The sequence below is a fragment of the Penicillium vulpinum genome, assembly GCF_028829585.1.
Source record: "Penicillium vulpinum strain IBT 29486 chromosome Unknown utg000001l_segment0_segment0, whole genome shotgun sequence".
In the NCBI taxonomy this organism is placed as follows: Eukaryota; Fungi; Ascomycota; class Eurotiomycetes; order Eurotiales; family Aspergillaceae; genus Penicillium; species Penicillium vulpinum.
The window spans coordinates 7145084-7158071 of record NW_026643241.1 but is presented as its reverse complement, the minus strand read 5'-3'; the positions used below and the strand labels follow the sequence as shown (position 1 = coordinate 7158071).

Below are 12988 nucleotides of genomic sequence, written 5' to 3'. Positions count from 1 at the left end.
AGTCCGAGAGGATCCTATCTAAGGGCCATAGTATTATATAGTATTATAGTATAGTACTATAGAGGGGCAATGATACATTTGCTACTCCGTATAGCACGTGGATCTCTATACGACCTTCTTTTTTGTCACTGTCGTACACTCCACTGTAGACTGTAACCCATGGTCCCCTTTTTCCTTATTGTTCTTCTTTCCTTTCTAGATAACCTTCTCCTCTTCCCTTTCTTCTCCTCATACTTCGATCTACTCCAACTCAAACTGACGTAATTATGTGCGTGATATCTATATATCGCATGACTTTTATACTAACCTGCTTATCAATATAGGCGTGTCATCATCAGAGAAGACCCTCGCCAGGTGTCTGTGTATATCGCAGACTACATTATCAGTAAGCTGAAGCCCCAGATCCCCCCATGCGCCGATGCGCGCAAACCCATGCTGAGACTAATATACTTCCTATCGTAGGCCGCATCAAGGCGTTCAACCCGACCCCTGAGCAGCCCTTTGTGCTTGGTGTGCCCACCGGCAGCAGCCCTGAGCTTATCTACAAGATCCTCGTGCAGCGTCATCGCGCCGGCGAGATCTCGTTCAAGAATGTCGTGACTTTCAACATGGTATGGGCAACAACAACAACCACAGAGGAAACAGCCCATTAATCTCAATACAGGATGAATATGTCGGTCTGCCTCGCGATCACCCCGAGTCTTACCACAGCTTCATGTACAAGCACTTCTTTTCCCACGTCGACATCCCACCGCAGAACATTAACATCCTGAACGGCATGGCAACCGATCTTTCAGCCGAGTGTGCATCCTTCGAAGCCCGGATCGCCCGGTACGGTGGCATCGAGCTCTTCCTAGGTGGCGTCGGACCAGACGGCCACATCGCCTTCAACGAGCCAGGCTCCTCACTGACCAGCCGCACGCGAGTCAAGACACTGGCCTACGACACCATCCTGGCAAACTCCCGCTTCTTCGGCGGCGACACCGACAAGGTGCCCCGCATGGCCATGACTGTTGGCATTCAAACGATCATGGATTCCCGAGAAGTGGTGATTGTGGCAACTGGAGCGCACAAGGCCTTTGCCGTGCAGAAGGGTCTCGAAGACGGCATCAACCACATGTGGACACTCTCCGCTCTGCAGCTGCACCAGCACCCGCTCGTCGTCTGCGATCGCGACGCCACCCTCGAACTCAAGGTCAAGACCGTCCGGTACTTCGAATCCATCGAGCAGGCCGGCACAGATGCCCGCACCCAGGGACCCGCTCTCGTTTACCGTCCTCGGACTTACGTCCCGGCCCCTCTCACAGTCAAGACGCCTACCTCCCAGCAGCCTACCCCCGATGGTACCCCTGAGAAGACGCTTAAGGATCTCCGCATCAATACTGAGCTGCACCGCCGCGCAATGGAGGAAGATGAGCTTACCCCGGATAGCATGTCTTCGCGCCTGGTCGACTCGGCTATTGGCGGTATTGATGGTGCGCTGAAGAGCGATCTTATCTTTGACCGCATGGGCACCAGAATTACTACGCTCTGATGAACATCTCTCAAACTTGTGGCATTTTCATTCGGGGGTTTGCTTTTCGGTTTAATTTTTTTTTTTTTATGGAAGAACGGGAATATGGGTTCTGTCTTTGCAAATCATATCTGCGTGGCTTCTTTAACTGCTTTCGCTTACAGGGTCCATGGGTGTTATCTAAGGAGTTTTTCGTGGCCATTTCAATTCTTCCCGACTTGATAGATGCGATGCGCCTTCTAGGAGTTAAGAGATATTGTGAAAGATTTTAGCTACAGATAAATGCAAGCTGTGTATAATTAATCAATTTTTGGAATTTATGTATTTGCGTAACGTGATGTCGTTCAGTATGTATATATATTATATATGTTAGTGCTAAGACCTGTGGATACGTTTCTAAACTTTTAGCACGGAAGTATATATAGATTCCCAAGTATATATATAATAGAATGAAGATACTAGTATAGAAAAAGCTAGAATACTTGCTTAAATTGTGGGGCACAAATGCTTCTATATTCTGTACATTTTTATACTTTGCTACTTTTGGGTACATTGCATGATATATTAACATTATAGCTTGGCGAAGACACTGACCACCGCACCACTCATATCCACCAGAGTGCTCTTGTTCTGCAGCCAAGCCTCGATACCGCGACGACCATTCTCCACGCCTAGACCGCTCTTTTTCCAGCCACCGACAGCCATTTCAGCAGGGCTCTCGCCCCACGAGTTTACCCAGGTGATACCAGCCTGCAGCTGGTCAATGACGCGGTGAGCTTGGTTCAAATCCTTAGTGAAGACACCAGCAGCGAGTCCGAGCTCAGTGGTGTTGGCGCGTCGCACGGCCTCCTCGACGGTGTCATAGTACAGGATGGACATAACGGGACCGAAAATCTCCTCCTTAACAATGCTCATGGAGTCAGTGCAGTCGGTGAAGATGGTCGGCTGAACCCAGAAACCGGCCTGCAGCTCCTTGGGCACTTTGGGCTTCTCGACACCGCCACAAAGCAGGGTGGCGCGGTCAGACTCAATACCGTGGCGAATGTATGCGACGACCTTGTCGTAGTGGATTTTGGAGCTGAGGGGACCGTAGTTGGTTTGTTCATCAAAGAGCGGGCCAGCCCGCACATATTGGATCTTCTCGAGCAGGCTCTTCTCGAAAGCAGCCTTCATGGTGCGCGGGACGAAGACCCGGGTGCCGTTGGTGCAGACCTGGCCTGTGCTGTAGAAATTGGCCATCATGGCGCCATTGACGGCGCTCTCCAGATCAGCGTCCGGACAGACAATCAAGGGACTCTTGCCGCCAAGCTCCATTGTCACGTATTTCATGCTACCCGAGGCGGCACCTGCGACCTTCATACCGGTTGCCACTTGACCAGTGAAGGAGACCTTGGCGATGAGTGGGTGGCTGGTCAGGTAGGCACCGACATCACCCGCACCATTGACAACGTTGAAGACACCGTCGGGGAGGCCAGCCTCAGTGTAGATTTCGGCAAGGGTCTGACCGTGAAGCGGGGTGTATTCACTGGGTTTATAGACCATTGTGTTACCGGCGGCTAAGCAGGCAGCGGATTTCCAGAGGGCACTTAAAAAAATATCCAAGTCAGCTTTTTTTCCTCCTGCTGTTGCAAATGCATGACCCAAGAACTTACATCTGGATGGGGTAGTTCCAAGCACCAATGCCGGCACACACACCCAGAGGGGCCTTCTTAGTGTATACCCAGGCATCCTCGCGCAGTTGAGTCGTCTCACCGTTGAGACCACCGCCACCAATGAAGTTGGCATAGTATTCCAAAACATCGGCGCCAGTAGTGACGTCGACAGTGCTAGTCTCAGTAAAGGCCTTGCCAGAGTCCAAAGTCTCGACGCGTGCAATTTCATCGTTCCGCTCCCGTAGCAGGGCAGCGGCCTTGTGAAGAATTCGGGCGCGAGCAATCAGCGGGGTCTGTGCCCATGAGGGGAATGCACGATCGGCGGCAGTAATAGCGGCATCGACGTCCACATTGGAGGCAATATGGATGTCGGCCAACGGAGTTGCAGTGGCGGGATTGATAGTCTGGAATGTCTTGCCGGAGGTCGCAGCCTGGACCTTACCGTCGTAATAGAGCTGACGAGGTGGGAAAGAAAGCGACATTGTGTGTATGAATTATAATAATAAGAAGATAAGGGAAGTGATAGACGGGAATGAATAGAGTAATCCACACCGCCTTATAGTTTCTCCGAAGTAAAGAAAAATGGGGAACCGGTTTAGCGCGGATAGTTAGTTCGATTAGGTACTTGGTACTCGGCCGCCACGCATAATTCATACGTAAGAGCCAAGTACGGAATACATACTAAAAGTACGCCATCCGGTCAGCGGCTGAAAGTGGCTGAAATGGCTGAAGTCCTACGCGGGGTTGTTATCTTTGATCGGATTCGTTAGATTTGCTTTTCCGCTTACTTTCTATGGTTCGAAAGTCCCCCCGGGAATTTCTCACTAAGAATGGCATTCGTTAGCCAAGGCCCCCCTGGTTAGATGCAAAATGACGTACCCCCCTGATACCCCCTGATACCCTACGCTCATCTCGATAGCATCGGAAAGGAATTCCTATCTCAGATCTCTCTACTCCAGATATCAATAAGCTTTGAATATACGAGCAAGGATGTTGATAAAGTGTTCATGTTCGTTATGAGTGGACCGTATAATATTAATCATATTAACCAAGACATCTCTGACCCGAAGTCTCTCCACTTCCAATGATCGCCACCACTCAGAGGCTTCAAACGTTCGCCGAGTCCAACGAAAAAAAGAAAAGAAAAAAAAAAAAAAAAAGAATGAAAGGATGCTGGGTAAGGACCAGAGATTGGATCCAAAGCCTTTCTCCGATCAGACCACCCCCGAACAGCCTTAAAATTTCTTTTTAGAAAAAGGCGGTCTTTTCTTCCTTCTCCAATCTTCTCCTCACCACATTCGGACCTTGCATCCTACCCCGGTATTCAACATGGCCACCACTAACGAGCTCCCCACCGTCGATCTCAATAGCTATGACTACATTGTCGTTGGCGGCGGTACCGCCGGCTGTGTGATCGCCGCACGTCTGGCCGAGTACCTGCCTAATAAGCGGACTCTGGTTATTGAGGGAGGTCCTAGTGATTTCATGGATGATCGCGTCCTGAACCTGAAGGAATGGCTCAACCTACTTGGAGGCGAGCTTGATTACGACTATGGTACCACTGAGCAACCCATGGGTAAGATATTATTCTTGAGAAATTCCAAATAAGCTTGTGCTGACTATCCCCGCAGGCAACAGTCATATCCGTCACTCCCGCGCAAAGGTCCTGGGTGGTTGCTCTAGCCACAACACTCTCATCTCTTTCCGTCCCTTCGAATATGATTGCCGTCAATGGGTTGCCAAGGGTTGCAAGGGCTGGGACTTTGAGACCTTCACCCGCATCATTGATAACCTGCGTAACACTATCCAGCCGGTACATGCCCGCCACCGTAACCAGCTGTGCTTGGACTGGGTCCAGGCTTGCTCTACTGCCATGAAAATCCCTGTCATTGAGAACTTCAACGATGACATCCGTAACACTGGTGAGCTGACTGAGGGTGTCGGCTTCTTCAACATCTCCTACAACCCCGATGATGGCCGCCGCAGCAGTGCCAGTGTTGCCTACATCCACCCCATTCTCCGTGGTGATGAGAAGCGTCCTAACTTGACTATCCTCACCAACGCCTGGGTTAGCAAGATCAACGTTGAGGGTGACGCCGTGACCGGTGTTGATGTTACTCTTCAGTCTGGTGTCAAGCACACTCTGCGTGCCAAGAAGGAGACCATCCTGTGTGCCGGAGCTGTCGACACCCCTCGTCTGATGATGCTTTCCGGTCTTGGTCCCCGTGAGCAGTTGTCCGCCCTCGGTATTCCCGTTGTGAAGGATATTCCCGGTGTTGGTGAGAACCTGCTGGACCACCCCGAGAGTATCATCATGTGGGAGCTCAACAGCCCTGTGGATCATAAAATGACCACTATGGACTCTGATGCCGGTATCTTCTTGCGCCGCGAGCTGCCCAATGCCGCCGGATTCGACGGCAAGATCGCCGATCTGATGATGCACTGCTACCAGATTCCGTTCACTCTTAACACCACTCGTCTCGGTTACGACGAGCCCGTGAATGCCTTCTGCATGACCCCCAACATTCCCCGCCCCCGCTCCCGCGGTCGTCTCTTCTTGACCTCTGCCGACCCCTCTGTGAAGCCCTCGCTAGATTTCCGCTACTTCACTGACCCTGAGGGCTACGACGCCGCCACCATCGTGGCTGGTCTCAAGGCCGCGCGTGAGATTGCCAAGCAGTCTCCCTTCAAGGAGTGGATCAAGCGCGAGGTTGCCCCCGGTCCCAAGGTACAGACTGACGAGGAGCTGTCCGAGTATGGCCGTCGTGTCGCCCACACCGTGTACCACCCCGCTGGTACTACCAAGATGGGTAACGTTGCTTGTGACCCCATGGCGGTTGTGGACCCCACACTGAAGGTCCGCGGCCTGAAGGGAGTCCGTATCGCCGATGCTGGTGTCTTCCCTGACATGCCCACCGTCAACCCTATGCTGACGGTTCTGACCATTGGTGAGCGTGCCGCCGAGCTGATTGCTGGCGAGGCTGGTTGGTCTCGCAACCAGCCCCGTCTGTAAAGCAGGGGCTTCTTACGCGTCAAAGATCTGACATGCCTGTAAAAGTTATTTCTTCATTTGGGTCTCATTTTGGTTTTATTATAGCATATAAGCGAGCGGCGCATAGCTCCGTCGGAGTCGGGTGTGGAGGATCGCCTCTGAATGCGGGCATCTCTCCGAGCCTGGTTCTCCCCATCTGCGAGACAGATCTGGTTTATTTATCTGACATATACACAATCTATCATGTATAAACTTGATATTTGAAATAATTTTTTCTTGAAATTTGAAAATTTAAAATTTAAAACAAGTATTCGAACTGAAGATGGAGCTGGCGCTATGACCATGCGCTTGCATTCTATGCTCAATGCAAAATCACAACCTCAAAACGCCTGTAACCAACCAAGATGAAAGAGCTGTTGAACATATGCTGGAATCACGAGAAAAAGCAAATAACCCCGGAAAAAAGCAGATCGCAACCACCTCATGCCATCACAGTGGCAGCCTTGTTCGCATCGTGGATCTTAGCACCCAGCTTCCACACCTGATCAACTGTCAAGGTCGGCCCAGAGAAGGGATCCTCATTCTCACCCAAGATTACAAGATCGGCATCAGCACCGCTCACCAACGACCCCTTCACACCTTCCAAGCCAAGCAGACGCGCCGGCGCAGCAGTGACAGCATTGATAGCCGCAGCCGTCGACGCACCCGACCAACGACGGAAGTTATTAACACACTCGATAAGCGTAGCCGAAGACCCAGCAATCTTATCAGAGCCCTCCAGCGTCAACCGCGCACCGGTCTTAACAATCCGCTCTCCGTTCGTCCAGTCATAGACACCGTCCGGCAGACCACACAGACGCATCGCATCGGTAACCAAGATCAACCCATCCGGGTGCGCATTGTATGCGATCTTGATAGAAGTGGGATGCAAGTGGATACCGTCCGCGATAACACCGTAGAACGGCCTGCGGCGCTCACTCTGTCCCAGCAGACCGAAGATACCGGGGTTGCGGTGGTAGAAGGGTCGCATGGCGTTGAACATGTGGGTGATCATGCGCGCGCCTTGGTGCGTGGCCGTGACGGCTTGCTCGTAGGTTGAGTCGGAGTGGCCGATGGAGTAGATGATGTTGCGCTTGGAGATCTCGGGAATGTGGGACATCATGTTGCCGACTTCGGGGGCGGCTGTGATCATCTTGATTGGGCTGTCGTCGCCCATGTTCTCGGCGCCGTAGCAGTAGATAATATCGTCGAAGCTTTCCGCGGCGCGCAGCACATCGGGCTTGTGGATACCGTTGCGGCCGGGGCTGATGAAGGGTCCTTCGGCATGTGCGCCTAATGACTCGGCGCCGTCTTCGGGCGTGTGGGTTCCTGCTGTTGGGCCGAGGGAGGGGAGGACCTGAAAGAATTCAGAGATTAATTTCTTTTTTGTTCTTTGTTGCTTAGAGCGGCACTTTGCGCTTTGCGCTTTTGCTTACCTTCCAGTATACCTCCGGAGTGGAGCTCACAAGTGTCGGCAGGTAGGATGTGACACCGGTTCGGGCCAATCCACGGTTCACCATGCGCAAACCCTTATCGTATTCCTCCTTTGTCTCACAGGGCACAGAGAAATCAAAGCCGTGGGCACCGTTCAACTGGACATCAATCATACCTGGGGCAATAATACGGCCACCAAGGTCGATGATCTCATCGGGAGTCAAGTGGGATCCATAGAAGGCCTCTTGATCTTTCAGGATCTTTCCGGTCAACGAGTCAATCCAGAGATCTTGTTCGACCAAGTCCAAGCCGCACACCAGGCGACAGTTGGTGAACTTGGTAATGCGCGGGGTTGAGGTCTTGCCCGGCATTGTTTATCAAATGTTGCTATCAGAGTAGATCAAGTTTGGTGAAAAGAAAACAGAACAAAGGAAGAGGAGGGGGGAGAAGCTAAGTACATAAAGACCTAGGCACAATGATGTAACAACAGACTGAGTGACATTCGGCATGCCGATGTGGTATACAAATATTATAATATAGTGTTATAGTATGGATACATAGTATACTATCATTAGTATACTGTACTATTGTACTCCGTACATAAGTACTATCTGTAATAATACATTACATCTCAAATACTCGGCCCGTAAAATTACTAAACGCGGCTTTGACAATACGGGTAAATAACATTTCCTCCGTAGAAGGATGCGACATATCCCGCATGCGGGTCTCTTCCCTCTTCCTTCCAATGCAACATCTCTTTCTCTGTGTCGCATTGCAAGTGGAACAGATCTCTCACCTTACCAATTCTTGATATTCCGATTATGATCAATATGACTATTTTGAAGTTCCCATGGTTTGTAACTTCTCCAGATGAACCGATGACTCCATCTTTTTCTTATCCCCGCAACCCCTCAATCTGACATCTATGAATGTAAGATGTATGTCGCATTGAGAAAAATGGATCCCCGAGATAAGACCCATCGCGTGATTTATATTAGTTTCTCTACTAAGCGCTTAAAAAGCCTTAGCTTCGCCCTAAGAAAATCCCCTTTACCTGTTTCAGAATTTCCCTTGGCAAAGGGATTATCTACATTCTTCACGATTCTTCAGTTTGTTTCTCACGTGGGGAACATTCTTCGGGCCCCTTAGCTCGCTTGTTTATTTCTACTATTTTTTTTTTTTTTTTTTGGCCCCTGTAGATCCCGTTTCCTACAACTATGACTGAGCCGGACAAGAAAGAAGTCGAGAAGCAGACAGAGGGTCCAACAGAACAATATGCGTCCGTGTCGGCGTCTGCGTCCGCATCTGCATCCGCTCCGCAGGACCCGGAGTCCGGTGTGGACCAAACGGTGATAGGCCCCGCATGGATGTACAAGCCACTATTCAAGATTGGCAAATGGGAGGCTCCTTACTTTGCCTCACCAGAGATGCAACTATATTTCGTGTCAATTGTCTGCTTTTTATGTCCCGGCATGTTCAACGCCGTCAGCGGCCTCGGTGGCGGCGGTCAGATTAACGCCCACGATGTGAATAACGCCAATACTGCACTGTACAGTACTTTTGCAGTAGTCGGTTTCTTTGCCGGATCCATTGCCAATCGAATTGGTCTGCGCCTTACCCTTTCCCTGGGTGGATTCGGCTACTTCCTTTATGTTGCCTCGCTCCTCTCGTACAATATCAACCAAAACGCGGCCTTCCTCATTTTTGCCGGAGCCCTGCTGGGTGTCTGTGCTGGTCTGCTATGGTGTGCTCAGGGTGCGGTTATGTTGAGTTATCCACATGAGAATGAGAAGGGAAAGTACATTGCTATCTTCTGGGTGATTTTCAACTTGGGTGGTGTCATTGGTAGCTTGGTATGTCTACTTGCAAACCTTGAATCTCCCAAAACAATATACTGATATCAAATAGGTCCCTCTTGGTCAAAACATGCATTCGACAGCCGGCAGCGTCAACAATGGAACATACATTGCCTTCCTTATTCTAATGGCCATTGGTTTCGCTCTCTGCTGGTGTCTCGTTGATTGCAAGCATGTCATGCGCAAGGACGGCTCACGCGTCATTGTGATCAAGAACCCAACCTGGAAGTCCGAATTTTTGGGTCTTTGGGAGACCCTGATCCACGATTCGTACATTGTCATGATGTTCCCCATGTTTTTGGCCAGCAACTGGTTCTACGCATACCACTTCAACGCAGTCAACCTCGCCTATTTCAATGTTCGCACTCGGGCCCTAAACAGTCTTCTGTACTGGCTGATGCAGATGGTGGGTGCGTTTATCTTCGGCCAGTTGTTGGATTTGAAGGGCCTTTCGCGTACGTGGCGCGCCAAGCTCAACTTCGGCATTCTACTCGCTATCACTATGGGCATCTGGGGTGGAGGATATGCATTCCAGAAGCGCTATACCCGGGACACCAAGGGTCTCGGCATTGATTTCACCGACAGCGGCTACATTGGACCCATGTTCCTGTACATGTTCTACGGATTCTATGATGCTGCTTTCCAGACCTGTACATATTGGTACATGGGCTCTCTTTCTAATAACAGCCGCAAGTTGGCCAACTTTGCTGGTTTCTACAAAGGCATTCAGTCTGCTGGCGCCGCTGGAATGTGGAGGTAAGCTATCCCTGTTCTTTTGTTTTGATCCTTATTCTTTCCGTAACTAACAAACTTTCAGCCTGGATTCAAACGATACCCCCTACATGACCGAATTCGCCTCCTGCTGGGGTATGCTGGTCGGTAGTATGCTTGTTGCCTCACCTGTGATTTTCTTCAAGATCAAAAACAGCACTGACGTGGAGGACGACCTGCGATTCTCCGACGAAACTGCCGCCGAAGTTCTAGGCCATACTAATGAAATGTCTGAGATGGATAAGCCTCATGCTGAAACTCACACTCCTACCGAGACTCTCCGCGACTCTCATGAAGAGACTACCACCAAATAATGAATTGCCGGACCCAACAATCCCCACCGATAATATCTACCACCACACGATCAATACTTAAGTTTAATCACCTTCTTTATTCTCGCCATGGTGCGATGAAATGTCCATTTACGAGGCGCGTCTCTTTTTTCTTCTACTCGCGAAAATCCTGGGCCCAACTGCGCCACGGGTCGTGAGGATTGTCAATATTCAACGAATACTTAATGTCCGTCAATTCCGCTTTATTTCATGATTTTGTACATTATTTTGGGTGGCTCTGCTTTTTGGACGCCAGGGGCTCTTATTCGGGATGTGCTTTAGGTCTGGTATGGTTATGGGGGATTTGTCTATCTAAACGCGTACATAACATAATGTAATTTTAATGTCTCAGATCTCAATGCTATTCAATATTATCGATATATAATCAGATATACCCATGGATCTCTCTCAAAATGACCCATCAACTCCAGAACTAGTTAGCCTTTGTAGCCGTAGGCAACGGCACCGAAGACTGCGTATGGGTAGCCGTATCGGGCCCAGTCGAGCCAGAATTCTGCTTCAACTTCTTCTCCCCCTTGGACATTTCCCATCCATTTAGCGTACGATTAAACAGCTGCAATGAAGCTTCGGGCTGATAATACGGCACCTCATGGCCAGACTCATAGATACGGGTGAAAGAGAAATTACCGTATTCCCTCGTCTCACCATACTCGACACCATCGACGAGGAAGGGAGTATAGCCTGCCTTCTTGAACTGCTTGCTGTGCTTGTACTTTGCCGCGAGGGAGATGGCCTCGCCGCCGAACCAGTTGCAGATGTAGTCTGCGTCGCCGTAGATGAGGGCGACGCGGACGGGGCGTGAGAGAATATCTTCTAGGTCCTCGAGGAAGTTGGGCCAGACGAAGTCGCCGGTTCGTTGGAAGGCGTAGTAGACTTCGTTGTTGGATTCCGTGTAGTTTACATCGACGCCTAGGGCGTTCATTACTGAGTCTTTGGCGAGGTAGTTTGGGTAGTAGCTTTCTGGGGTTGGGTCGTTGCTTGGATGGCGGATGTCGTATGTGCCTCGGCCGCTGAAGACGTAGTAAGGACCCTCTGGATTGGGGGAGGTTGTCAGTCGTTTAGTTCTTTTGGCGGATACCATATACATATATATAGTTAGGGTATATGGGTACAGTTCACATACCGACGTTGTCACGGCACATGCCGGTCGCTTCACTGCAAATTGCGAGGTCTGATACCGAGGTGCGGTTTGTATACTTGCAGCTTGCCACTTGGTCCTGGCAGCCGTTAGGCATCTCATTGGCGAATTTCATATAGTTGTAAACTGTTTCATTGACCTATAGCCCTTGTTAGTGCGGAACTATATCATTGTACCTTGGAAATCTTACAGCCTTGATGCCGTAGGTATTATTCACGGCAAATTCAGGGTAATACGTGGCTTGAATTCCTTCATCGATGATACCATTTATGATACCCAAGGTGTTGAAGTCGAGTTGAATGCCATCCTGGGTGCCGTTGGCAATCTTAAGGTTCTCTTCATAGAAGTGATCAAAGAACTGCCAGTGTTAGAACTTATGCGGAATATGAATTAGGCAGTTGGCTTACAGCAGGGCCATAATGTCTGAGAAAAGTTAGTAATGACACATCAACATATATTTCAAAAGCAATGGAGCAAACTCACCCTCCATAGCTTTCGGTCCACAAGTTGAAGCTCTTCGATTTGATCTTCTTATCCAGCTTGGGAAGACCACCTAGGAATCCCTGCAGGACCTCCCAAGTAGCTTTTGCAGCAAGGTTAGTTGTATCAATTGCAGTGGCGTTGATAACTGGATAGCGACCATCAATGCCTGCAAATGACGGCTCTTCGTATGAACCAGTATAAGGATTAAGAGTGCCGGGGGCTTTCTCAGCGTAGGAGAAACCTGTGGTTATATTAGCCAGATATTCAAAAAGAGAATAGATAATGAAGCGATATTCATACCAACACCCAGTGGCTGGGAAAGGAATAGCATATTCGAGACCTCATTCCACGAGTGCTCATTGATATAAGATTCATACTCCTTGTTGACACGACAAGGGCCCAATTCCTCAAACAATCCAATCAGAGAGTCACTACCCGGTCCACCATTCAACCACAATGTAATCGGGGCATTTTCAGGGTCATGGCGAGCCTCGAAAAACCAGAAGAAAGTGTGCTCTGTGGGTGAAATGTCCACATAGCCCGCATAAGACTTGACACCGGGAGTAGTTTCACAAACACCCTCTTTACCAGGTTCTTTATAGCGAATAGTGACATTATTAGCCGTCTTAATAGTCTTGACGTGTGTTGGGTGATCGGGCAGCTGGCGGCGGAAGAAGGCCTCCAAGTTATCGTCCGATGGCACCGCGAGTGCCGCTACAGCGGGTAGTAATGGAATCCAGTGTGAGATACGCAT

At 49.9% G+C, this 12988-nt stretch overlaps 6 protein-coding genes across 6 annotated transcripts; 3 read left to right on the top strand and 3 right to left on the bottom strand.

Moving 5' to 3' along the window:
* Window positions 1-159: 159 nt before the first annotated feature.
* Window positions 160-1534, top strand: N7479_002548 (uncharacterized protein; the record flags this gene model as incomplete). Its single annotated transcript, XM_057250245.1, has 4 exons — window positions 160-260; window positions 324-385; window positions 463-611; window positions 665-1534. 4 exons carry the CDS (start codon window positions 160-162, stop codon window positions 1532-1534), a joined length of 1182 nt encoding a protein of 393 aa, XP_057114677.1.
* A 549-nt stretch (window positions 1535-2083) lies between these two features.
* N7479_002547 (betaine-aldehyde dehydrogenase) lies at window positions 2084-3647 on the bottom strand (the record flags this gene model as incomplete). The annotated part of the gene is made up of 2 exons (XM_057250244.1): window positions 2084-3098; window positions 3166-3647. 2 exons carry the CDS (start codon window positions 3645-3647, stop codon window positions 2084-2086), a joined length of 1497 nt encoding a protein of 498 aa, XP_057114676.1.
* An 847-nt stretch (window positions 3648-4494) lies between these two features.
* N7479_002546 (GMC family oxidoreductase) lies at window positions 4495-6178 on the top strand (the record flags this gene model as incomplete). The annotated part of the gene is made up of 2 exons (XM_057250243.1): window positions 4495-4741; window positions 4797-6178. 2 exons carry the CDS (start codon window positions 4495-4497, stop codon window positions 6176-6178), a joined length of 1629 nt encoding a protein of 542 aa, XP_057114675.1.
* Window positions 6179-6638: 460 nt separating this feature from the next.
* N7479_002545 (N-acetylglucosamine-6-phosphate deacetylase) lies at window positions 6639-8001 on the bottom strand (the record flags this gene model as incomplete). The annotated part of the gene is made up of 2 exons (XM_057250242.1): window positions 6639-7553; window positions 7633-8001. 2 exons carry the CDS (start codon window positions 7999-8001, stop codon window positions 6639-6641), a joined length of 1284 nt encoding a protein of 427 aa, XP_057114674.1.
* An 849-nt stretch (window positions 8002-8850) lies between these two features.
* On the top strand, window positions 8851-10574 carry N7479_002544 (unc-93 family MFS transporter; the record flags this gene model as incomplete). The annotated part of the gene is made up of 3 exons (XM_057250241.1): window positions 8851-9486; window positions 9542-10245; window positions 10307-10574. 3 exons carry the CDS (start codon window positions 8851-8853, stop codon window positions 10572-10574), a joined length of 1608 nt encoding a protein of 535 aa, XP_057114673.1.
* Window positions 10575-11025: 451 nt separating this feature from the next.
* On the bottom strand, window positions 11026-12988 carry N7479_002543 (uncharacterized protein; the record flags this gene model as incomplete). The annotated part of the gene is made up of 6 exons (XM_057250240.1): window positions 11026-11645; window positions 11737-11890; window positions 11942-12109; window positions 12159-12174; window positions 12235-12475; window positions 12535-12988. The coding sequence occupies 6 exons, from the start codon at window positions 12986-12988 to the stop codon at window positions 11026-11028; spliced, it is 1653 nt and encodes a 550-aa protein (XP_057114672.1).